At 35.6% G+C, this 27658-nt stretch overlaps 1 protein-coding gene across 1 annotated transcript; it reads left to right on the forward strand.

Moving 5' to 3' along the window:
- Nucleotides 1-831: 831 nt before the first annotated feature.
- METTL14 (methyltransferase 14, N6-adenosine-methyltransferase subunit) lies at nt 832-27109 on the forward strand. The gene is made up of 11 exons (XM_049631096.1): nt 832-1136; nt 5431-5519; nt 6442-6529; nt 9536-9616; nt 9966-10053; nt 14232-14322; nt 15523-15664; nt 20609-20701; nt 22754-22870; nt 24042-24252; nt 25591-27109. The coding sequence occupies exons 1-11, from the start codon at nt 1071-1073 to the stop codon at nt 25893-25895; spliced, it is 1371 nt and encodes a 456-aa protein (XP_049487053.1). The 5' UTR covers nt 832-1070; the 3' UTR covers nt 25896-27109.
- Nucleotides 27110-27658: the final 549 nt, after the last annotated feature.

Genomic DNA, 27658 nt, shown 5'->3' on the forward strand with positions numbered 1-27658 from the left:
TGCTACTTTGAATTTGGAATAAGACGACAAATGTGGTGGATAATAATAGTAATAATTTAAGACTTTGGCCTTTGTTGCTGTTCTAGGGAGAATCCCCACTGTGCCCTGCCCACCCTCACCCTCCCTAATTCCAGTAGGGTGTTTCTATATCCCAGGGTTATTTCCAGCTAAGACAAATGTATAAGCACAAAAGTGGTCCCCTAGTCTCTGACGTCTAGGACATGAACCAAGACCACATTTTACTATGCTCCACCTACTTCCCTAAAGGGAAGAAACCATATAGTTTTCCATACGCCGTATCCTTACGGCATTATGATGAAATAGGAAACTTCTCAAGAGCTAGTGAGGTAAGGATCACAGGTTGTTCCCAGCTTGAAGGGAAACATAAGTAATAATAAAAATCTTAAAACATCTCCATGGTGCTACGTGCCAGGCCCTTTTTATGCTTTCAATCTTCACAGTTTTGTGAGATAGGCATTTATTATTCCCATTTGGCAAATGACAAAGCTGGGACTCAGGAGGCGATTAACTAGACAAGGCTATTCATCTAGTAAAGGATCGTCCAGGGTTCAAACTTCGCACTCTGCTTCGAGTTTGTGCTTCCAGTGAAAAACTGCTATCTGGCAATTTTTAAACCGTCAGTACTGGCAACTGGAGAATTAATGGAAAAAAGAATTAACGAAACGCCCCACACCTCGTAAACAGTGCTGATACACCACAGAAGAGAACGCAACCGAGAGGTGGGCTGATGGGCCCACACGGTACCACCTCAGAGAGACGCGGCGCCGAATCCCCGGATACCTTCCGAGACTCCTCCGCCGCCACAACATCCCTCATTGGGCCCCTTCCTGGCGGCGCCAAATCGCGGGTGTCCAGAAAGAGGTGGGACTTCCGGCTAAGTCGAGCCAATCCTGGCCGCGCCGGAAATACCTATTGAGAAAGGGCTAAGGGACATCCTGCTGCTTGAAGGTCCTGGCGAATCTTGTTCCACAGACTCCGGTGAAAAATTGGGAGGGTACTCATCTGCTAATTGTCAAGTTTTCGGGGCAGTGGGAAACAAGAGTTGGGATATGGACAGCCGCTTGCAGGAGATCCGGGAGCGGCAGAAGTTACGGCGGCAGCTCCTGGCGCAGCAGGTCCGCGGCCCAGGGAGGGATCGCGAATGCGCGTGCGCGGTTTCCGCTTCTCTCCCCTGCCCTCCGCCCGGCTGTCTTTCCCTATCTACTGCGGAACCTGCCTTTCTGGTCCCGCCGCGACCGTGATCCTAGGGCCTACCTACCCTTGTTCTCATCTAACGCAGTACCCCGAATAGTCTCCATTTTGTGCAGCGATTGTGGTGTTGCTAAACCGAATGCCACTCTTGGTCTTCAGCAACATTATGGAATCGCCTAGTGTCTGGCGCAGGGCTCAATGATGGGGATACAAAGATTTGGTCTTTGTAAATAAATTACCGTAGTTCACGCAAGGAGTGACTTGTTATCCACTAAGTTTCTTTTCACTGTTCACATCGTATTCTGTGTTTTGCCTTTCTTCTTAGCACCTCATTGTTGAGATTGTGGCTTCCTTGTGAAATAGATTCATAGTATTTTCTTTGGGATCATGTCTAAAGACTGCATCGGAAGTAGCCTGAACGTAAATTTTAGATTGTGCATCTTTTGTGTTGCAGTCCACTGTGCTATGTATGGTGTCCTCGTCATCACCCACCGATCGTGTATGAATTCGTAACTCCTATCAGTTGTAGCAAATCCTTGAAACAGGTAGCATTATGTTCACTTACCGAATAACGAAAGAAAGGCCAGAGAGGTTAAGTAATTTTTGCTTCATGTCACTCATCGCTAGGCCAGAAAATTGACCCCAGGTTTGTCTCTCCAAAGCTTGTTTCACCGCTTCTTGTGTATAAGCTAACACTTGATTAGGAGAGTACACATGCAGAAAATGCAGATGTACACTTCTACTCTTAAGAGGCTGTGTTTCCCATTCTGTCATTCATATTAGTAAAAGTGATGGAGGAAATGCTAAGAGGCTGTAATGAGACATCTTAATGTTATTTTTTTTCAGTAATGAGACTTAGTTTTAGTAAATGGAAATCTGAAACCTATACTATTTTATGATCCAATGAAAAGGTTTATGGTATAGTGTTTAAAATGTGGGAATTTGGAATCAGATCTGTTCTGTCCCTCTGGCATGATCTAGGACAAATCCGGTATCTTTTCCAGGCCTTCTTTTTCCCAATTTGTTTTAGCATGTTGTCTTCAAAATGTTTAATAGCTTTGTTACCACGGAAAAAGGTTCTTATTCTTTAGTTTTCAATTCAAACTTCTATTTGAGTCAAAATGCATCCATAAACAATTATTTTTTTAGTGTCTTACTATGTGCCAGGGGATCTAGTAGTCATTGGCAATTCAACTGTGAATAAAAAGTAGTCCCTACCCTAAAAGAGCTTACATAGTGCATAAAATTTAATAATGGGTGCTGTTTATTCTATGTATCCCTTCTATGTATCAAGACTCTGCTAAGCTTTTTATATACATTATCTTCATTCATACAAGTCAGATACTATTTGCATCTTATAGATGCAGAAAACAGAGCTCAAAGAATTTAAGTTGCATGACTAACGGTTGCCTGAATGACCCAGTCAGTAGAGCATGGGACTTTTGATTTTGGGGTTGTAACTTCGAGCCCCATATTGGGTGTGGAGATTACTTAAACAAATATTAAAGAAAAATTAAGTTACATACTGAAGTCCACAAAACTGGTAAGTTTACAAGCTGCAGTTTTAGGCCTTTCTAGCTCTCTCTAGTACACTAGCTGCCTCCTACTCTTCTTGTTGGATAGGAACCATTTCACTTAAGTAAAAATGTCCAATATCATTGACAGACTTCCACTTTACCAGCTAATTTCAGCCTTTCTTTCAGTTGCCCTTCTCCATATGAACAATACAGAATGGTTTGTTACTCTCCAGAATGTGATTTGTGCAATAAATACTTTATGATTTTTGTAAAAATTGTCCTCCTAACTTTCTGATTCTGTCCATCCTCTATAGCACAGCTCAGGTCAGAACTTTGTAATGAAAGCTATTGTGATCTCTCTGGCTTATTAGGCTCTTCCATGGAGCTTATGTTGTCCTTACTGTTAAGTACGTTATTTATGTTACTTGTTACTTGTTGTTACTTGTTAAACATCAGCCATTTATGCCTGCTTTTTACTTAGCTGTACCTACCTTTATTTTAAAAAATCATACAAGGGTGCCTGGGTGGCTCAGTTGGTTGAGCATCAGACTCTTGATTTGGCTGAGGTCATGATCCCAGGGTCATGGGGTTGAGGCCTGGGTCAGGCTCCATGCTGAGCGTGGAGCCTGCCTAAGATTCGCCCTCTCTCTCTCTCTCTCTGTCTCTCCCTCTCCCTCTCCCTCTGCACCCTGAAATTTTTAAAAAAAATTTTAAATCCTATATGCTTTTTAACGTTTATTTATTTTTGAGACAGAGAGAGACACAGCATGAACGGGGGAGGGGCAGAGAGAGAGGGAGACACAGAATCGGAAGCAAGCTCCAGGCTCTGAGCCATCAGCCCAGAGCCCGACGCGGGGCTCGAACTCGCGGACTGCGAGATCGTGACCTGAGCTGAAGTCGGACGCTTAACCGACTGAGCCACCCAGGCGCCCCTAAATCCTATATGCTTTTAAATGATACCAAATTTTCCTAATTATTCAAATAATATATTTAGTGCTTCCATAATGGAAAATCTATGATTTACCTGTTCCAGTCATTCCATGATTTTGGAGGGGGGGGGCATGAGATAACAATTATATATGAACAGAATTTTGACTTAAGGCATTTCTATTGTAATACATTGTATTCTAATGTAGGCTCTAGTAGGAAATCTAGGTTCATTCAAATATTGAGCATCTACTATGAGTCAGGCATTATACAAGGTGCTAAACATACAAATACAAAGAAGACAGAGTTCATCCCTTTAGGGAGCTTACATGTCACTTGGGGAGAAGTAAACAAAAGTAAAGATAAAATAATTGAAGTATAAAAATACTTGGAAGTTGTGATAGACGATGAAACAATATAAATAGGGAATAAACAAAAGTAAAATGTAAAATCATTGAAAGCTGTATTAAGTGCTATGATCTGAATAGGAAATAAGATAAAAAGGAGAAAAGTGGAAGCAGGCTATTCTATGTACTCTTTAAGGAGCTAACTTGTACTCATCCAAACAGAGAGAGGAGTCCGTCATGGGAAAAAAGTTAACATTTAACTATGGGAAGTAGATGTGTCTTCTAACTAATGAGAATAGGGTTCAGGAAGATTTTATGGAAGAATTAAAATTTCAGCAACAGTTATAATTGGAAGAGATTTAATATTGGAGAAACCTTAGGGAGGTCATGAAGTGGGCAGACTAAAAAGGCAGTGACAATTATTTAAGATCAAGGCTGGGGACTAGAAGCTCAGATATTTTAGTGTGTCTTCTTCCCTTTCCTGAGCTAAAAGGCTATTTAGTGCAGATTTCCTCCTGTCCTTCTTGTACTTAAAAGTATTAAATGGTTCTTCATGGCCTGCAAATTGCATTCTGCACTTGTTGGTTTTGTATTTATTTATTTACTTATTTAAGGTTTATTTATGTATTTCGAGAGAGAGAGCACAAGTGGGAGAGGGGCAGAGAGAGAGAGGGAGAGACAGAATCCCCAAGCAGGCTCTGCACTTTCAGCACAAGCCCAAAGCAGGGTTTGAACCCATGAACTGTGAGATTATGACAGTTGGAGCTCAAGTTGGACGCTTAATCAACTGAACCACTCAGGTGCCCCTGTTGGTTTGGCTTTTAAAGTTTTCCATGAACCGATCCTATGTAGCCAGCCTATCTCAACTAGTAATTTGTTGTATTTTGCAAAATTTCCCCAACTGCTAAACATAATTTTCATACCCATTTTTTAGGTATTAAAATTCAGTATTGTGCCTGTAAATCACTATATAAAGACTTGGCTTGAATAAAACTGGATAGATATTTATTACAGCATGGGATAAATAAGGTATAATATGTGAGCTGATGGACGCAAAGTGTTTAACATAGTGCCTACCACCCTATGTATACTATATGTTAGTTGCTTTTTTGTTGTTATTGCTCCTACTACCAAATTATGTTTTATTATTTACTTAAAAAGTAGAGGATTGGCTAGAACTGTCTTAATTTCAAATATAATGAAAGTATAAAATGCTTGCCAACTCAGATTTGTTCTTAATTAACATAGTTTTGTTCCAAGGTATTTCCTGTTTTTCCTGCAAGGGAATTAAGCCATTTGCTTGCTGAGGTAGTTAGGGTTTTTGGTTGTTTTTTTTTTAAATACTTGATATATTAAATGTTGCTACAAATGTCTGGAAAGGCAATCCAATGCATTATGATCTAATTTTTCATTTTGCCTTTTCTCAGTTGGGAGCTGAAAGTGCTGACAGCATTGGTGCTGTGTTAAATAGCAAAGATGAGCAGAGAGAAATTGCTGAAACAAGAGAAACTTGCAGGTCAGTTGAATAGTTTTTGTTTGGGATTTTTTAGTGATGTTACTGTTGTGAAAGGCTTATTGTTTTAATAAACAGATAATCCTAGGTATGAAGGTAAGTAAATCATAGATTTTCCATTATGGAAGCATTAATGCTTGTTGTGACAAGCATCAAAATAAAGATTTCAGGGGTGCCTGGGTGGCTCAGTCAGTTAAGCTGATTTCAGCTCAGGTCATGCTCTCACGTTTTGTGAGTTCGAGCCCCACGTCAGGCTCTCTGCTGTCAGCACAGAGCCCACTTCAGATCCTCTGCCCCCCTCTCTTGCTCTGCCCCTCACCTGCATGCGTGTGTGCTCTCTCTCTCTCAAAAATAAATAAACATTTAAAAAAACAAAAAAATAAAGATTTCAGAAACATGGGTTTTTATTATTCATGAATTAAGAAATACTTATTTTTCTGAATATGTTAAGTTCCCATTCATAAAGTAGTTAGAAAATGGAATGTTAGACTAAGGGTTAGCTTAAAAACCATAAATAAATAATTATATTTATAAGTTTCTTATAAAAGAAAACACACTTTACCCTAAAAGTGGTATTCATTTGGTAGTTCATAAAACACTTCAGAGTTTTTCAGTATTCAAGTTCTTAATTTGAACATCAATTTTGCTTAAGACAAATTATATGATACGTAATATGGAAGTTTATTTTTGCCATACATTCCTTATAAAAGCTTAGTTTCTGATTTGGTTGCTTTCTCATAAAAGTAAAATACAGAATTATCAGTCAGGTTGTGTGACTTTTTAAATTTATAAACCAGATGGATAGATTCTATTTAATCAGGAAAAATGTACTTTACTCTGTTTTTATAAACTGTTATTTAATATTAATAGCTGCACTGGTACATCTTTCTGTATCTGTGTATGATACTTCAGTTTTAATTTTCAGGGCTTCCTATGATACCTCTGCTCCAAATGCAAAACGGAAGTATCAGGATGAAGGGGAGACAGACGAAGACAAGATGGAAGAATACAAGGCAAGTAGAGAACAGGGAAGTTTTATAGTCAGGAAAAAATAAGTCCTTACAATAATAGATTGTTATCCAGGAAAACAAATTTTATTAAAAACTTAATTTTAAATTTTCTAAAATAATCGTCAGTAGCATATGTATACAGGCATACCCCAGAGATATTGCAGATTTGGTTCCGGACCATCACAATGAAGTGAGTATCACAATAAAGCAAGTTAAATGAAATTTTTGATCTCCCAGTGCATATAAAACTTAGGTGTATACTATCTTACAGCCTATTAAGTGTGCAATAGCATTATGTCTGATAAAACAAGGTATATACCTTAATTTAAAAATACTTTATTGCTAAAAAATGCTAGCCATCATTTCAGCTTTCAGCAAGTCATAATCTGTTTTTGTTGGTGAGGGTCTTGCCTCAATATTGCTACAGCTTCTACATCAGCACCTGCTGCTTCACCTTACACTTTTATGTTACTGAGACGGCTTCTTTCCTTAAACTTCATGAACCAACCTCTGTTAGCTTCAGACTTTTCTTCTGTAGCTTCCTCACCTCTCAGCCTTCATAGAATTGATGGGAGTGAGGGCCTTGCTCTGCATTAGGCTTTGGTTTAAGGGAATGTTGTGGCTGATTCGATCTTCTGTCCATATTATAGCTTTTTCCATATCAGCAATACAACTGTTGCCCTTTCTTACCATTTGTGTGTTCACTTTCTTATCATTTGTGCATTCACTGGAGTAGCACTTTTTAATTTCCTTCAAAAACATTTCCTTTGCATTTACAACTTAGCTGTTTAGTGCAAGGGACATAGGTTTTGGTCTTTCTCAGATTCTGCATGCCTTTCCTCATTAAGGAAAATTAAGCTAGTAATTTCTAGCTTTTGACTTAAAATGAGAAATGTGCAATTCTTCCTTTTACTTGAATACTTAAAGGATGTTGGAGGGTTATTAATTGGCCTAGTTTCAGTATTGTGTCTCAGGAAATAGGGAAGCCCAAGGAGAGGGAGAGAGGGGAACAGCCAGTTGGTGGAGCAATCAAAACACAACATTTATTAAGTTCACCATCTTGTATGGACTCGGTTCATGGTGCCCCAAAACAATTACAATAGTAACATCAGAGATCACTGATCATAGATAACCATAACAAATATAGTAATGAAGTTAGAAATATTGTGAGAATTACTAAAATAAGATACAGAGACATGAAATGAGCAGATACTGTCAGAAAAGTGGTGTCAATAGACTTGCTCAATGCACAGTTGCCACAAACCTTCAATTTGTAAAAATTGTAATGTCTGAAAAGTACAATAAATTGAAGCACGATAAAATGAGGTATGCCAGTAATCGATTAAATTAAGATCTTTATTTCAGTTTCCTCATTTTAATGTAAGAGATGACATATAAAGCATAAGGCCTAGTAGCCATTGACAGTAATATTCTTTAGTAAGAGTAAGGAAGTGTGTGTATCAGAAACTTTGGATAATTGGATCAGGTTTCAAGTGGCTAGAATATGGTCTTTTTTGAGAGTTGCGTGATTCCATGTTTATTATATTGGGTAGTACAGTTAAGATATTTTGACATCTCATGCGCTAGACAGCAATGTAGAATTGTCTCTGAAAGAGGCTGAAGGAAAAAAACCCAACTTCTAAACCTATAATTGCAATATTTAGTTGAAAAGAAAGTATTATGGGGGCACCTGGGTGGCTCAGTGAGTTGGGGTTCCAGATCTTATTCTCAGCTCAGGTTGTGAGTCCAAGTCCTGTGCTGGGCGTGAAGCCTACTTTAAAAAAAGAAAAGGGGGTGCCTGGGTGGCGCAGTCGGTTAAGCGTCCGACTTCAGCCAGGTCACGATCTCGCGGTCCGTGAGTTCGAGCCCCGCGTCGGGCTCTGGGCTGATGGCTCGGAGCCTGGAGCCTGTTTCCGATTCTGTGTCTCCCTCTCTCTCTGCCCCTCCCCCGTTCATGCTCTGTCTCTCTCTGTCCCAAAAATAAATAAAAAGCATTGAAAAAAAAAAAGAAAAGAAAAGGGTCCCCTGGTGGCTCAGTCGGTTAAAGCATCAACTTTGGCTCAGGTCATGATCTCATGGTTCTGTGAACTCGAGCCCTACATCAGACTCTGCGTTGGCAGTGTGGAGCCTGCTTGGGATTCTGTCTCTCTCCCTCTCTCTCTCTGCATCTCCTCTGCTAGTGCATATTGCTCTCTTTTTCTGTTTCACAATAAATAATGTCTTGAAGTTATAAAGTGTCTTGATATTTTGAAGATATAAAATATAGATATAAAGATATTTTGAAGATATATAAAATATTTTGAAAATATAAAATAATAATATTTTGAAGATTTTAAAGAAAAGGATTATGTTTAAAAAGCCTATCTCCATTTTTTAAAGTTGATTGTTGTACAGCTATATTTAATAGAGAAGGGAATAAATAGTTTCAGTAAATCTCTAGGAATTTCAGTGATATAATTGGCCAATCTCATGAATACAGTTTTGTGCATTGCATTTTGGTATATGTTAATATGCAACTTAAAATTAGTGATTATTTTATTGTGATCATTTTATTTACTTACTAAATATTGTGATTGTATAAATATGTATATTTTACCATATACAGTTCCTTATATTTTAACATTTTTGATTTATAAAAAGAGTTTCATATGGTTTTTAATAGAAATAAAATTGCCCCATTGGTGGTCATATCTTTCATGATTTGAACTAAATTCTAATGTTAATAGTATGATATATGAGATAATTCTAGACAATTCAGTCAACAAAATTAGTAGTTATATTGATTTATCATTTATTGATAAGATGAAAATTTTTACTTATTATAAACATAACTAATTGGATGATGATGAGAATGCAGTCTTCAGTGTTTGACTGTAATGATAATTTGAAAAACTTATTGTATCTCAGGAAAAGAAAATATTTATATTGAGTCTTAATACTCAAGATATCATAAATATATAAAATATTCCTCATATACATAAAATGTCTACTTAATCTTCCTTTTCCAAGGATGAATTAGAAATGCAGCAGGAAGAAGAGAATTTGCCATATGAAGAAGAGATTTATAAAGATTCTAGTACTTTTCTGAAGGTAAATTTTCAAATCATAACCCTTCACATTTCATCTCTGCATGAAAAGATTTTAAGTGCTTATTTTCAATATTTTTTCAGTTATTGAGGGATCATTATTTTAGAATAATCATTTAAAATTATTCTTGAAATAGTCTGATATTTGGCTATTTGGGATGAGATAATGCTGTATTAATGTCTGTAGCTACTGAAGAGTAATGCTGTCAGTTACTGTGTTTTCAAATATTACTAAATTTTTTTAATCTATCAATTTTGATTTTGTATGGTCTCATAATAAAAAATAAAGTACAGAGTTAGTGCATCTGCCATTAGAGTAAATGCTCTTAATTTAATTTTGACTTTTTCTTTAGGGAACGCAGAGTTTAAATCCCCATAATGATTACTGCCAACATTTTGTAGACACTGGACATAGACCTCAGAATTTCATCAGGGATGTAGGTACGTTAGATTTGTTGGGAATATGCTATTGCTAACCCTTGATTACGTGATTTATCCATTTTGTGGATTATTTCTAACAAAATTATTTTTCCTGGCTTGGCTTCCCATTTCCAATCTCAGTACTTCTAGTATCCCTCCTTTCCCATCTAGCAGTGTTACTCTCTCCCTTCCCTTCCGTCCCTCCTTCCTCCTACCTTCTTTCCTTCTCCAGTTTGGTTCTGTGACTATACTTGCATTTTTATTTTATCTTCGTTGATTCCCTCTTCATTGCTTTTCCTTTCTTTCTGTAGATCTGATTTTCTCATCTATATTATTTTTTTTTTCATCTCTCTGAAGAATTTCTTTTAACACTTCTTGCAAGTCAGGTCTGTTGGCAACAAATTCCCTTAATTTTTGTTTTTCCAAGAAAGTCTATTTTTCTTTTGCTTTTGAAGAATAATTTCACAAAGTATAGAATTCTTGGTTGGTGTTTAATTTCTTTCAACACTTTAAATATTTCACTCCAATCTTTTCTTGCTTGCATGTTTCTGAGAAGTTGGATAATTGTTATCTTTGTTCCTCCATAGGTATGGTGTCTTTTTCCTCTGGTTTCTTTGGGATTTTTTTCCTTTATATTTGATTTTCTGTAGTTTGAAAATGATATGCCTTAGGTTTAGGGTTTTTTTTTGGCATTATCCTGCTTGGTGTTCTCTAAGCTTCTTGAATCTGGTTTGATGACATTAATTTGGGGAAATACTATTATTTCAACTATTTCTTCTGTTCCTTTCTTTTTTCTGGTATTTCTGTTATACATCTTAGATTTTTTGTAGTTGTCCCACAGTCCTTGGATAATCTATTTCACTTTTTTCTTTTCCTTTTTTTTTTTTTTTTTAGGTTTTGTTCTCTTTGCTTTTCAGTTTTTGAGGTGGCTGTTAAGATATCCTCAAGCCCAGAGATTCTTCCCTCAGCCCCTGTTCAGTCTACTAATAAGCCCATCAAATGCATTATCCCTGCATTTACAAAAACAGCTTTATTGAGAGAATTCATAGAACTCACCCATTTAAAGGATATAATTCAATTTTTTTTTTTTTAGTAAATCGAGTTTGTGCAGTCATTACCACAATCTAATTTTCATCTCTCCTAAAGAAACTCAGTACTCATTAGCATTCGGTTCCCATTCCCTCCCCTGCTACTCCCCCCAGCCTTAAGTAACCATTAATTAACTTTCTGTCTCTATCAATTTGCCTATTCTAAACATTTCATATAAATGGAATTAGACAATATGTGGTATCTTGGGACTGGCTTCTTTCACTTGTCACCTTGTTTCTGGGATCACTGATGTTGTGGCATGTGTCCGTACTTCATTTATTTTTACTGCCAGATAATATTCCATTGTATGTATATACCACATTTTATTCATTAATTTGGATTGTTTGTACTTTTTGGCTGTTATAAACAGTGCTGCATGAGTATTCACACAAGTTCTTGTGTGAACATACGCTTTCATTTCTCCTAGGTATATACCTAGGAGTGGAATTCTTGGGTCATGTGTTAATTCTGTGTTTAACTTTTAGAGAAACTACACAACTGTTTTTCAAAACAGTTTATATTCTTGCCAGTTTCTTCCTGTGCTTGACATTTACTATTATATATCTTTTTGATTATAGCCATCCTAGTGAGTATGAAATGATATTTCATTGTGATTTTGACTTGCATTTTCCTAGCGACTAATGATATTAGGCATCTTGTCACATGCTTGTTGGCTATTTAAATACCTACTTTGGAGAAATATCCAAACCCTTTGCTTATTATTTTTTTTTAATGTTTATTATTTTTGAGAGAGAGAGAGAGACAGAGAGCAAGCAGGGAAGGGACAGAGAGAGAGGGAGACACAGAATCGGAAGCAGGCTCCAGGCTCTGAGCTCTCAGCGCAGAGCTCGACGCGGGGCTCGAACTCACAGACCGCGAGATCATGACCTGAGCTGTAGTCGGCCGCCCAACCGACTGAGCACCCAGGTGCCCCCCTTAGCTTATTTTTTAATTGGTTATTTGTCTTTTTATTTATTACATTATAAGAGTTCCTCATATATTCTCAGTATAACTCTTTTCTCAGACCTATGGTTTGGAAATATTTTCTCCCATTCTGTGTAGTGTCTTTTCATTTATCTGATGGTATGATTTGCAGCACAAAAAAAAATTTTAATTTGATGTAATCTGATTTTTGTTGCTTATAGGCAGTGTTACTTTTGAAGTAGAAACTGATTTTAGTGTTTTCATGAGTAAAATTTAGATGCAGCATAAAAAGTCATGATAATGCTAAGTGAAATAAGCCAGTCACAGAACAAATATGCAAGTACTTACAGAAGTACCTAAAATAGTATATGTAATATGATAAATACCTACACTTTCATGAGTACCTACATAGTCAGATTTCTAGAAGCAGAAAATAGAACAGTGGTTGTCAGAGACTGGAGGAAGGGGAAAATAGGGAGTTGTTAATTGGTGTAAAGTTTCGGTTATACAAGACAAATTAGTTCTAGAGACTTGCTGTATAGCATAGTGCTTATAGTCAACAATGTTACTGACTCTAGTCAATAAAATTTTTAAAATTTGTGAAGGGTAGATCTCATCTTAAGTATTCTTACTACACGCGCATGCACATGCGCACCCTCACACACACACACACACATACACACACCAAGAGGAATACAAGAAAACTTTTAGAGATGATGGATATGTCTGTTACACCTATGAACATGGTAATTCATAGGTGAATGCATATATCTAAATTCATCACATTGTGTACATTAAATATGTTTGGTTTTTATATATCAATTATACTTTAGGAAAGCTGTTTTTTAAAGACACCTGACTCTACTGTGATTCAAACCTGACTGTAATAACATCTTCAAACTTGCTTTATTTGAAATTTGTTTTATAACCACTGATTGAGGAGGCTTTACAAAATCTTTCATTTTTACTCTTTGATGTTAAAGTTATTAATGTCTGTACTTTTGGTTTTTAAATTAAGTTGCTTATATGATTTATACTCTTAGGAATATGTTTCATGTGGGGGGGAAAGAAAACCAAATAAGAGCTTTTAGGAATCCTTGATATTCGAGTGCACTTATCCCTACAGTTTTTTAAATAGGCAATATGCTGTTTTACCTAAAATCTTTTCTGAGCTCAAAGATCTAAAATATTTTTGAGGACATGGGAACAGAGACTCTCCTGTTTTTAAGTACTCTTTTAAAAACTCCTGTTTTTAAGTACTTATACATGTTTTTTTTTAAGATCTTAAGCCTGAAAATACATGTGAAGATTTGGTTTATAATATGGAGATGTGAAATCTTTACAGTTATAAATATTCATAGGAAAACAATTTGTCTTGGAGGTGAGAGCTGATCGACTACTAGGGACTCATTATCTTCTTTACTAGATTTGTTCCAGGATTGTGTCCATGAGCCATAGCCAACTAATTTAAGATCATCAGCAGGGTTTCTCTTACCTGTAACTATTCTTTGTTTCTCCTTGTATGTAATCACAAAAAAGAAAAGAAATATTGTCTATGCTTTTAATAACTATTTAAGAAGCTAACTACCAACCTCAATAATCACTAGATTTTTAAGGGAAAAGAATTCTTCTAGCTAAAAAAAAGGGGGAAAAACTTGATAGAAGGCAGTGTTTTTTCTTTTCCTTAGAACAGAATGGTGAAACTTAATGCTGTGTATGAGCAGATTTAACTTAAATATGAGAAATTAAATGGTGTATTGATTTGAACTGGGCTTTAGAACATCTGGACCCTTGCCTGCATATGGGATTAGGGTCATTAGATATGAACTGTTTTAAAAATACTCAAAATAGGGGTGCCTGGTTGGCTCAGATCATGATCTCACTGTTCATGAGTTTGAGCCCACATCAATTAGCTGCTGTCAGCGCAGGATCTGCTTCGGATCCTCTGACCCCCTCTCTGCCCCCCCCCCTCCCCCACTTGTGCTCCCTCTCTCAAAAAATCAACAAACATTTTTAAAAAATCAGTGCAAAAAAATATTTAAAATTAATTTTTTTTTAAAAGGACAGGAGACTAAAGTGGTCGTTGTCTATTGTTTTGTTTCTTGAGAGGGCCCGTAACCCTTTGAATTCACTGATATTAACTTAAAGAGTATTAAAATTTAGAATTTACTACTTTTTCTCCTCAGGTTTGGCTGACAGATTTGAAGAATACCCTAAACTGAGGGAGCTCATCAGGCTCAAGGATGAGTTAATAGCTAAATCTAACACTCCTCCTATGTAAGTGTGTTTTCTCAATTGTTTTTTATTCCCAACTCAGCCTTAAAATAGCAGTCTTTTTATCCTGTAACCTTTCTATTTGAAAAAAGTTCAGCACCTATATGGGGTTAACACACTGTGGTTTTCAGTTTGGTAAAATAGATGTGTTTGAAACTCCAGTGCTGAGTACACTAGTAGGTTCTCATTTCTTTTTTTTTTTTTTTTTTTTTTTTCAGTTAATTTCCTGAAAATGTCTTTAAATGTTTTCTTCTTAGAAAAATCATTCATGTTTGTTGTATTCTTGAGTTTCCTAAAATGTTTTCAAGTGATTTTTTTCTCTCAAAAAGTAATTTATTTATTGAAGGAAGTTTAGAAAACTTAGATGAAGGAAAAGAATAAAAATTAATTATAACTCAGCATTCAGGGATACTATTCATAGCATTTTGGAATATGAAAATTCATGTTAACCTTTGCTAACCAGAACGTTTTTCTCAGAAGTGTATAAAAAGTCTTTGAAATTGGAGAATCTGCCTATTTCACATTTAGCTTACTTCGAACAGTTTGCTAAAATGTGTACTGTTAGTGATGAAGAGCCGCAAAGAAGTCTGTGTGAAGAAAAATATTAGCAGACTCTAATATCTAATTTAAAAATAGTCTTACATTTAAAGTAGTTTATATTTAAATTACTTTCATACTATGTGGAAATAACTTTTCAGTAATGACTAGTTGTAACATACTAGTTAGCCATAGAAGACTATTAATAGAGAAATAATTTTACTAATAAACAATAAAAGAAAATTACATCCATCTCTAGAAACAGTGTTTCTAAATTTTAAAGCTTACAAATAGTTTTTCTAACTTAATTAAGAAAGAAATAATGTGATATTCCTTAGAGAATTCAGATGATGATGGAATGGGGCTCAGAGACTTACATAGTAGTATGAGTTTTCACTGTAAAAATGAGAGAAGTACATTCTGGATATACATGGGGGAATATGCTATTGGCTGGTAGTGTGATTATATCCATCTTCTAGGGAAGAGTGTTGGTAGATGGTTTACTATCTATACTGAAGAAAGATAGTCCTGCATAAAAAAGGTATTCAGTAACTAGTTTATGATTACTTTGTAAATAGTGTTTAGTAATATTTACGAAATTCCTTTCTTTATTATCTGTAAGGTATTTGAAAACTCTTAGTCACTTTTTATGCCTTAATCAAATAGGTACTTACAAGCAGATATAGAAGCCTTTGACATCAGAGAACTGACACCTAAATTTGATGTGATTCTTCTGGAACCCCCTTTAGAAGAATATTACAGAGAAACTGGCATCACTGCTAATGAAAAATGCTGGACTTGGGATGATGTATGATGAAACTTTCTACATTGTAATTAATTATTTATTTTTCAAATGAATATATATTATTTGGTGAGAAGATTATAAATATTCTTACATTTTTAGGAATCATAATTGCAGATTTACAGCGTATAATGTGACAGAAGATCCAGGGTACATTAACAAATACTATAATATCTTTGGTCTGATTCTTCTTTTTGGGGCTGAAGTTGAGCCGGCAGTGAGTTAGTAGTCTGTAGAAGACTCACAATTCCAGTCTTAGAGTCCTAGCTAGAAAAGTCTAAAAACTAAATGATTGATAACTCTTTCTGCACTTGCCTAGTTTTAGTAAACATTAGAGTATAATACAGAGATAGATAGGTAGATATAAAACGATTTCTACTTTTCAAGGAACTTATAATGGATAAAAAAGATACGTAATTTCAGTATAATTGTGATAAAGTTACATTTTCCTAAATAAAATTAAGCAAGCTGATAACTACAGTTAGTTACGTAAAGTCATCTGTTTTTACTGATCAGTAACAAAAATAACAAATATTTGTTGAGTACCACTCTGTACTAGGCAATGTGGTAGGTATTGGAGATTCGAAGATGAATAAGACTTGGTACTTGGACTAAAGGAGCACATAGTTAAATGGGATAAATATTGATCTAAACAGATAATTGCATTATTATTTTGTTCGATAATAGAGGATTGCATAAGATGATCTGAGACAAACTGACCAAGCCTTGGAGGATGGGTCACATGAACAAAGAGGAGGTGACATGTTAACAATATAAATAGACTAGTTGGAATTGGCCAGATGAAGAAAGGGATGGGCTAGTGATTCCAAGTGAAAGGAACAGCAAGAGCAGAAGGGATGGTGGGAAAGAATATCTGGTTTGTAGGTTGATGTTGTTAGAACACAAGTTGGAACTCTTCTTGAGATGATGTCTTCTTAGAAGCTTAGACTTTTTTCCTGAAGACACTAAGTTGTCTTTGAAGGGCTTTAAACAGCTTAGTTAAAGTGTCATATTAGTGTGTGGAGAATGGACTAGAGGAAAAGTCTGGAAAAGAGAGAGCAGTTAAAAGACTGTTGCAGTAGCCCAGTTAGGAGATGAAGGGACCTTGAATTAGAGTGATGGTAGTAAGAACAGAAAGGTGATAAATTTAGTAATGTTTTGTAGATACTTGGGTGAGATCTAGTGATTGGACTGAGGGGGAGAGTTAAGGATGATGCAGAGGTTTGAGTCTTGGGATAAGTGGGTTGAGTTTTCACCAGCTGAGAAAGAGTGGATTTAAGAGTTGGATTAGAGGGGTACCTTGTGGCTCAGTCAGTTAAGCGTCCGACTCTGGACTTGAGCTCAGGTCACAGTTTTTGAGTTAAAGTCCCGCATGGGACTCTGTGCTGACAGTGTGGAGCCTGCTTGGGATTCTCTCTCTCTCTGCCCCTCCCTGCTTATGTTCTCTCTCTGTCTCTCAAAATAAATAACAATTAAAAAAGCTGGATTAAAGGGATTAGATCATATTGAATATGTTGATTTTGACGTGTATGTGAGACATCCGTGTGGAGTCGTGATAGAAATATGTAATTCAAAGGACAGACAGATCTGGTCTCAAAATACAGATTTAGAAGATTAGCACATAAAACCCATGAGAATGGATGAATTTGTCCAGAGATAGTGTCTCAATTAAGATAAAATGTGGATTAACAGTAAGGCCTCAGGAAACTTTTACATTTAAGAGGCACATGTAAAAGAAGATCAAAAGCATGGATCAAAAATGAATAAGGAAAACCAAGAATATGAATGTCCTAGGTGCCAAGGGAATAGGGAATTTCAAGGAGAGAGTAGGCAAGAGTGTTAAGCACAGAAGGGAAGCAGGGAAAGGAAAGGACTGACACTGTAAGGCTGCTGTTTCATAGGAAACCATGCTGAATCCTTGCATGTCCTCTCTGAGTTAATGATAGTTACTATTATTAATATTATTTAATCTTCAAGATACACCTCCAGTTTTTCCTCCTGGAAGCTTTTCCTTTTATCTTTGATCCCACTGACATTTTTATTTGTATTTTTATGGCTCTTACCACTTTGAAAAAATCTCATCCTCTGATGATGAATGTAATTTGTGCTTATTGTTGAAATTCAGAATGTTATACAGTATATTATATTCCCAAGACTTAAGGTAAAAGACCTACTGCTCTTGATGCTTATTGCTGAGAAGTTTTCCAGATAGGTTGCACAAATTTACATTCCTTCCAGCAGTGTTTAAGAAATACCTATTTAACCATTTCCTCATCAAAATTAATACATAAAAACAATCTTTGTGAGTTTAGTCAGAAAAAAAAATTGAAAAAATAAATCTTTATGTCTTTGATTAGTATAGTTGATCCTTGAACAAAGTGGGCTTGAACTGCATGATTCCTTTTTTGTGTGGATTATTTACAGTAGTGTAAATGTATTTTCCTTATGATCTTCTAAGTTACATTTTATTTTTTCTAGCTTACTTTAAGTATAGATTATACAATATATATAACATACAAAATGTGTTAATTGACTCTTTATGTTATCAGTAAGGCTTCCAGTCAACAGTAGGTTATTAGTCGTTAAGTTTTGGGAAGTCAGAAGTTACCCTTGCATTTTCTATGGGCGGTAGGGGTTGGTGCCACCAGCCCTTGTGTTATTCAGGGGTCGGCTGTAATTAGGTTGAACTTTTTTCTCTGGCCAGTCTCTGAGGTTTGGTCACTGAAGGCACAGGAGCTTCAATTATATGTGACAGAACAGACCAATAGGATTTCTGAAATAAAGGAATTCCATTTTATATGCATGTTCTTGATTTCAGTCTAATTTCACTGAACAACTCGGGCTAGCATATTGAAAAGTATTGTCTGGCCCAAGACCCTAAGTTCTTAACTTTTATATGATAATATCCTAAAGAAAGTGCCAGTAGTTAAAATAATAAATAGAATATAAATAAAGAATATGAATAAGAAAAGTGTTTGGATTTCACAAGGCATTCTCTTTCACATTAGAGAGTCAGTAGTGATCAATGGATTTTGGTAAAGGATATTAAAATACCAACTTTTTAAAATACTAGCACTTAGCATTTAGAACTGCAGTGTTGAGAGAGTAATTTGCTTGATGCTCTTCACTGTTGTGTGTCATCACTTATTTTAGCTCTTTCATGTATAAATATGTAGGAATATGTGTATGTGTGTATTACATATTTACTTATTCATATTCCTATGAGAATATTAGATGAGAGATTTCAAGATTTTAAAAGAAGTATAAAACTCAGTAGGTTAATACATATTGTAACTTATTTCCATTATTATTGCCAAATAATGTTTTTCTATTTAGATTAAGTTAGAGATGATACGGTTATAACTCAAATGGATGTTACTAAAGTTAAAATTTTTTAAATAAATGAAATATAAGTATCTGCTTGAACCATGGTCTGTCTCTGAAATGTGGCAGAAAGCTAGAAGAAAAAGAATGTCATAAAATGATTGGTTTTATAGTCTTTTATATGAGTATGTATTATCCCAAAATTTACAGAATTATTGAGGAACTTTTTTTTTTTTAATGTGAATACTCAACACATAAAAGGCAAACAAAATTATAGACTGTAATTTTTTTCTTAGTTTTTTATTTAAATTCCAGTTAGTTAACATACAGTGTAATATTAGTTTCAGGAGTAGAATTTAGTGATTCATCACTCATATACAACACCCAGTGAGCATCACAAGTGCCCTCCTTACTGCCCATTTCCCATTTAGCCCATCCCACCACCCACCCCTCCTCCAGCAACTCTCAGTTTGTTCTCTGTAGTTGAGTCTGTTTTATGGTTTGCTTCTCTCCTTTTTCCCCCTATGTTCATCTGTTTTGCTTCTTAAATTCCACACATGAGTGAAATCATATGGTATTTGTCTTTCACTATTTCACTTAGCATAATACACTCTAGCTCCATCCACATTGTTGCAAATGGCAAGATTTCATTCTTTTTGATTGCTGGGTAATATTCCATTCTGAATACATATCCCATCTTCTTTATCCATTCATCAGTTTATGGACATTTGGGCTCTTTTCATAGTTTGGTTGTTGTCAATAATGCTGCTATAAACATTGGGGTGCATGTATCCCTTTAAATCAGTATTTTTGTATCTTTTGGGTAAATACATAGTAGTGTAATTGCTGGATCCTAGTCTATTTTTAACATTTTGAGGAACCTCCATACTGTTTTCCAGAGTGGCTGCACCAGTTTACATTCCCACCAACAGTGTAGGAGGGTTCCCCTTTCTCTGCCTTCTCACCAACACCTGTTGTTTCCTGTGTTGTTAATTTTAGCCATTCTGACACGTGGGATGTGATATCTCATTGTAGTTTTGATTTGTATTTCCCTGATGATGAGTGATGAGCATCTTTTCATGTGTCTGTTAGCGATCTGTAGATATTCTTTGGAAAAATTGGGCTGTATTTTTTTTGGCATTTTAGAACTAAAATGGTCATTATAATAAAATGTGCATATTGATTTATTTTTATCTAGAATTTCTGTAGATGCTGGAAACTAAATATTCCCCAAATATTTACTATATTTCATTTTAATTTTGCCCCTCACTTTGGGATAATTTAACCTAACCTCTTTTTTCAGTTTCTTTTTCTGTAAATCATAAAGTATTGCACTCAAATTACATCTTACAAAAGTCCATAATTCTATAAATATGGTTCCCTGTAACCTCTTTCTGTATAAAGTCAAGTGTATGTATATGTGTGTGCATGTGTGTGTGTTTTCTTAATATAGAATAAGAAAACAGTAGAATAAGTTCTAAGGATAAAATTTATTTTCTAATGAAAATTAGTACATCTAAAAATAGATCTACTGAAAGTCTTGATAAATCTCAGGGGTTATTCTTTTGGATTTAGAATGACTGGGAAACAAAATACTTTTATCAATATTGTTTTGGTTTCCTACAGATTATGAAGTTAGAAATTGATGAGATTGCAGCTCCACGATCATTTATTTTTCTCTGGTGTGGTTCTGGGGAGGGATTGGACCTTGGAAGAGTGGTAAGATCATTTTTTTAAAGTGGATTTTTAGTCATAAGAAAAAATATAAAAAGTTTGAAGATAGATGTTATTTTGTCCTTTGTTTCTTGAATATTGCTAAAATACTCAGAAGGAAAAAAATGTGATTAGAAAAGAATGTACAAAAGGCAGTAGTACCCTTTGGTTAGCTAGCATTAGGGTTCAAGAAGTCAAAATATGATTTATTACAACTTCAAAAGAACAGTTTAGGCATTTGATACTGCAACTCAAAAACAAGCTGCTTAGTGTCATTTACTGCTCATTATGAATAGCTAAAAAGTATTCTGAATAACATTAACTCCTGAATTCCAAATAGAAGCCAAATCAAATTGGAAAAATAACAGAGCATCCGGAACACATAGTTTGAATAATTGAGTAAGAGTGACAGGGAAGTTACATAACACCTCTTTTTTAAGCGCCTTATGTTTACTGTATTTCAGAACTCTTTTTTATTGCAATATTTTGAATTTCTAAATGGAAACAAAATAGTGTATGCTTTTTTACCTAAGAATAATGGGAGCATTGTAGCTAAGTATTAGAAGGCTTCATTCAGTTTTGGTCTCAGTTCTGCTGTCCAGCAGTAAAACTTTGGGTAAAGAGATATTTACACTTGTGGGTTTCAGTTTCCTCACTTGTTAATAGATGATACCTTCCATTTTTAGGACATATTACTTGTTATACAGCACACGATCTCATTTAATCTTGGCAATTTTAGGAAGTATCCATTTGACAGGTGAAGAATTTAAGTAGGATTATATTGAGATAAATTTGTTCTAAAATCCTGAAATTTTACAGTTACTTTGTATTTATAAAATAGCAAGTTTGAGACTGTTGAATAATATTATTGCTTGTGTCATTTATTAACTCCCAAGGTAAGACTATAACTATTCTGATTGGGAATAGTTATTTTTTTGCTTACTCCTTTCCAAGATGTTCTGGAAAAGCTAAGCAAATAGAAACATACTATATGTTTTTACAGCTATGTTGGTATTTACCTTTTGTAGCTCTAATGCCTGGCTTGGGGCTTGCCTTCTGCCTCCCGAATTAGTTTGAAAATGATTAGGAGGTTTTATCGTTTTATTCATGCAGCAGTCTGTCATATTGGTAAAAGCAGATTTGGGCCAAAAACGATTACAAAAATAATTAAGCATAAGAAATCCTGGTGAGCTTTTGTTAATTGATTAGGGCACGAAGATATAGACCCTTGTGATGTATAAGGAATTTCCAGTGCAAAACAGATAATTGTCAACAGGAACAGATACTGATCTTGATTTTTAGATTTTAAAATAAAAATCCAGGTTTTCGTTTTGAGGTGTTTCTCATGATAAGAGTTTACACAATAAGAGCATTCCTGACATGAACAATACCAACATTATCGTCTTGCACTATATGCTTATTTCCCCCTACTTTACTCTTAAATCAATGAGGGGGTAAGGACATATCTTGTTTTTATTCCCACCAGCTACTCAGCACCTATATATGCTAGTAGCCCTCAGTATTAGCAAGTAATAAGGTACGTAATTTTAAGTATTTTAGTTTTTTGAAGTTGTTAGTATTAAGTATATAAAAATAACATAAGACTCATTTGAAAACAAGCTATCAATTAGAATATGTTCAATAGTTTTTAGCTTTGTCAGGATAGGAAATTGAGGTACTAGGAATCAAATCATCTGTTGAATTATTTTATGATTAAAGAGGGACTGAGTGCTTTATGATTTAAAACCCACTTTCTGTTGATGACAATGGAAGGTAGTATTAAAGAATTGGAGTACTATGTAATCCTTTCTATGTTTTGATACTTAACTATATAGATTATATTAATATCTGAAAGGTATTTATGCTTTCTATATAATGGCCATATATTTAAAGACTTTAGTATTTCCTTTTTTCTATTTCTGCACTAAAAATTACTATAACATCTTGGATTTAGTGTCTCAAACCTCTAGGAAGTTTTTTTAATACTGGTTGGTTATTTTAAGTACTGTTTATTTCTTTTAGTTAAGGATTTTTTTTTTTTAATTCTTTCATTTCTAGTGTTTACGCAAATGGGGTTACAGAAGATGTGAAGATATTTGTTGGATTAAAACCAATAAAAACAATCCTGGAAAGACTAAGACTTTAGATCCAAAGGCTGTCTTCCAGAGAACAAAGGTATTGCCTTTACTGTTTTGTTTTCTTTATTTTCATTATTTTTCCCCAACTTTTCCAAATGACTGTATACTGTTTAATTTTGGTAGAAAGATTATTTTCTTAGATTTGCACAAATGGCATTGAACAGTATAGAATTACATCAAGTTTAATTTTTAAATTCAGTATGTTTTGTTCACTGTGTTTTATTCACTATGTTAAATTCAACCTTCACGGTGCGGGAGAAGGTAGTATATATTTTTGTATGTCCTAAACTGCTGTTAATTCTAAATCACTTTATGTATGGGCTTTTGGTACCTCTGAGCCCCACCAGACTTTTTCCCTTTCTCTGAGCCCACAAAAAAGAGGCAGTAGCAATACTCATAGCTGGCTGCCTTGGAAGCATATTTTTCTCCTTCCCTTTTTCCTATATAAGAACCCTGAGAACCTACACAAGAACCTTGAGAACCTCTGCTCTATACAACTTCCCTGTTACTTCAGGCTTTAAAAGTTTGTCCCCCCAGTCTTTTACTCTTTAGGGAGCCATTCGTGGGAGTCTTTCATATTAAGTCTTTCTTAAACTGGAAAATTCAAAATTCTTTTGAAAATTCTTTGAAGGGAGCCTAAGCTACTCTTGCCATGGTTCATGGAGTCAAGTGAGAGATTAATTTAACCCATACTCCTGCCAGATTAAATAGAGAAGGTCAAAAAACAAATGAAAAAAAAAAAAAACTGTTTGATTTTCACATTTTCGTATGTTGAGTTATTAGAAGTCTGTATCCCATGTTAAAAGGCCCTTCTCCATATAAAAAGGCATCTTGTATATAGTTTTGATCTTGGATTATTTGAGGCCCAGTATAACACCCTTTTAAGATTCCAAGGTCAAGTGCCATGTTTCCATAACTGGTAGAAACAAGTTATTATCTAGTATTGCAGAAAGAAAGACTCTATGGTCATTGATGCAGTTCTAAAATGTGATGGCCCCAAGTTTAACACTGTTGTCTCTAGCTTCCCTGGCAATCTTCCCACATCCAGAAATCCAGGCTTTCCTATAGTGTTTTTGCCCATAGAACTATATCCCAAAGATTTGAAGAAATGAAGTCTGTTTTAGAATTGGGGACATCAGAAATGTAAAATGTTATGAAATATGACTGTTGATGAAGAGATTAATTGGCCTGCTCTTATTGTTTTTTAGGAACACTGCCTTATGGGGATCAAAGGAACTGTTAAGCGTAGCACAGATGGGGACTTCATCCATGCTAATGTTGACATTGACTTGATTATCACAGAAGAACCTGAAATTGGCAATATAGAAAAGCCTGTAGAAATTTTTCATATTATTGAACATTTTTGTCTTGGTAGAAGACGCCTTCATCTATTTGGAAGAGATAGTACAATTCGACCAGGTAGGACCTCAGAAAAACTCAAAAAAATCTTTTTGGTCCCTTGGGATATAGGTGTCAAGAAATGGTACAGAGTACTCTGTAATATAAAATTCTTACGATGTATTTGATTCCTCTTGCTGTACTTCACATATGCCGAGTTCGTTCTTGTCTCTTCATGGTCCTCTCCTTTCAAATACCTGACAGACCTTTTCTCACACCTCTGTCTCAACTGGCCACCTTCCTGCTCCATTCCCCTCCTTCCACTCCTGTCTTTCCCCTTACTCTGTTTTCTTTTTCTTCATAGCACCTACCATTAGATGAATTACACATTCATTTGGGCTTACGTTTATAATCAGTTTCTCCAACATGCAGTCTCATAGAAGGCAAAGATTGTCTTCCTTACTTCTTTATACCCAACATTCAGATTATTCAGTAAATAATATGATGAAGAAATGCATAAATGAATGAATCATCCTGAAGAAAATAACCATATATTTGTGAAATACAGACCTTTGTTTTATTAGTAACTAAAATACCTGGCTTGTTTGCTTACATGTATAGTGGTGGTGTCTTTTCAAAATTTTAACTTTTAATAGTGTTCTTTTAATATTTATTTATTATTGAGAGACAGAGAAACATGAGCAGGGGAGGGGTAGAGAGAGGGGGAGACATAGAATCCGAAGCAGGCTCCAGGCTCTGAGCTGTCAAAACAGCCCGACGCGGGGCTCGAACTCACAGACTGCGAGATCATGACCTGAGCCGAAGTTGGTCACCTAGCCAACTGAGCCACCCAGGCGCCCCCAAAATTTTAACTTTTTGTGAAATCAGTGTAATGTGAATTTACTATTTTGAAAAAAAGAAAAAGACTTATGTTTGAGGGTGGTGGTAGAGATGGAAAAATGGGATTGAATAGGAGCAACATGGAGGTTAGTGGTTGAATTTCTAGCACCTATCATCTGGGGTAATATTGTTGAGAGTAGAGGCAAAAGTTGGCTCCAGGATTTTAACCAGAAAACTAATGGTATCATTTCCCCAATTAGGAAGGTGAATAAAGTTTATTACATTTACACTGAGCCCAAACTCAGTGTAGTGTGTAATTTTTTTCTAAGTGCTACTCTCACAGAATGTGAAACAAGGATGGAGATGAGGAAGATAAGTTACAGTCATGCAGGTGAAATAAAGATACATATCTATGAAGTCTGTATGACCATTATTAAATACCATGTTTTCTATAAAAAGATGAATATCAGGTGATAGGGGCATCTTTAAAAATGCATTAGAGATTTGAAATAGGTCCTAAGGGACCAGTAAGAAAGAACTGGAAACAAAAAAGATAATCTTTCTTTCCCCCTATTTCAGGCTGGCTTACAGTTGGACCGACTCTTACAAATAGCAACTATAATGCAGAAACATATGCATCCTACTTTAGTGCTCCTAATTCTTACTTGACTGGATGTACAGAAGAAATTGAGAGACTTCGACCAAAATCACCTCCTCCCAAGTCTAAATCTGATCGGGGAGGTGGAGCTCCCAGGGGTGGAGGAAGGGGTGGAACTTCTGCTGGCCGTGGTCGAGAAAGAAATCGATCTAACTTCCGAGGAGAAAGAGGTGGCTTTCGCGGGGGCCGCGGAGGAGCACACAGAGGTGGCTTTCCACCTCGGTAACTTTGTTAAGACACTGGTCTATTAATGCCCCTCCACCTTCTTTACTGTAGTTTGAGTTCTCATTGGGAGACTTAGTGTAGTACTCACTTCCACCTGGCACTCCGCTATAGTTTCTCTAAGCTGCAGGAACACCTTAGCCAATCTCCCGTGCAGTTGTCACACGCACTGTTGTGTGTCACACACACTGTTGTCCAGGATCAACATCATCCTGCCTTTGGTCGTGTGCATGTAACTGAACAATGCAACAAATACCTTCCTTTCAGAGACCAGTTTATTCTGATAGATTCCAAGTAATTACAAAGGCTTTTGCTTTTTAGAAGTAGTTTAAGTGAACAGTGAAAAAGAGCCATCTGTAGTATCACACCAGTGCCAAGACAGATGATAGTAGCCATCCTGCCACTGCTGTCACAGCAAATGGAAAGCTTTTTGGGAGCTTTGATGGAATGGATTTGGGACAGATGGTTAACTTCTGTCAGGGTTTTAACATTTTCTTGATGAAACAATAAAAAGAAACTTTTTTTTTTCTTTTTTAAGAATCTTGAACTCATACGATTTGACTGCTACTCAGACATTGAGAGACTCTGAACAAAATCACCTCCTCCCAAATCTAAATCTGCTGGGGGAGGTTGGTGCGCCCAGCGGTGGGCAGAGGGAAAGGTAGAATTGAGTAGGCAGACAAAAAAAAGAGAAAAAGCTCATTATAATTTCAGTTGCATTGCTACAGATGGCTGTTAATCACACTTCTTAAGCAAAGAAGGACAAATCTCCAGGTGTTAGAACTTTGGTGTAGACTTGAACTTGGATTGACCTTGAAAGCAGCTTCATATCCCTTAGCAGAATAAAGAAAATGGAGGCAACAACAGAGAGACCTGGTTATCAGGTGTTTTGGGGAATAAAGTAATTGGTGATGAGGAAATAACATCTTTAAAATTGTTATGGAGAAAACTTAATATAAAAACTAATTACAGAAAACCCTTAAGACACCTTAGAAAATGGAACTGTAGTTGCCTTTTATTAAAACCATATGGTGTGTTGTTTTTAAGACACTGGTTTTGCAGATCAGTTGGTTGTATACAACTATGCTGTCATTTCTCTTCCTGTACTGTAACTCATGTTTTAAATGAATTTGATGAATGAAATAATACCATTATTCTTGAAAAATATATTTTTTATTCTGTGTATAATTTTTCTAATGAAACTTTAAACCTTTGAAATGTGGTAGTATGTTTTCTGTAAGTGGAATTGCCTTTGTTACCAAATGAATAAGGACTGACCTAAGATCAGACTTTTGTTTTGGTCTGTGATGCATTTTAGTAGCCATTCTGAGCTTTTCATTGGCTCGGATCATATGTAAAATAAGGTTATGTTACACACACTAAAGACTCAGTTTGAAGATAAGGACTGAAAATAGATACAGGGTTGAGATCCTAAAAAGCCTGCTGAATTTAACTTGTTCAACCTGTTAGTACTTTCTAGTACAACTATTGCCTTTGACTAATGCCTTTCTTGATGTAGATATGATATGAATCACAGTTGGTTAGGCTTTTTACTGAAATGATAGTTAATTTTCAACTTATAAAGTATCTATAGAGAACTGTATTTGTCAAAGTTGATGTGAGAATAAAGAAGATAGATGTTCTAATTGCCCAATTTGGGTCTTTAGAAATACTAGTTAGGAGGTGACCCTGTCCTGTAAATGAGACTCCCTAGTGTGATCCACACCCCAGGCCTAGCCAAGGGAAGGCAACATTCTTAGTGCTTAT

This window comes from Panthera uncia, chromosome B1 (genome assembly GCF_023721935.1).
Source record: "Panthera uncia isolate 11264 chromosome B1, Puncia_PCG_1.0, whole genome shotgun sequence".
Lineage (NCBI taxonomy): Eukaryota > Metazoa > Chordata > Mammalia > Carnivora > Felidae > Panthera > Panthera uncia.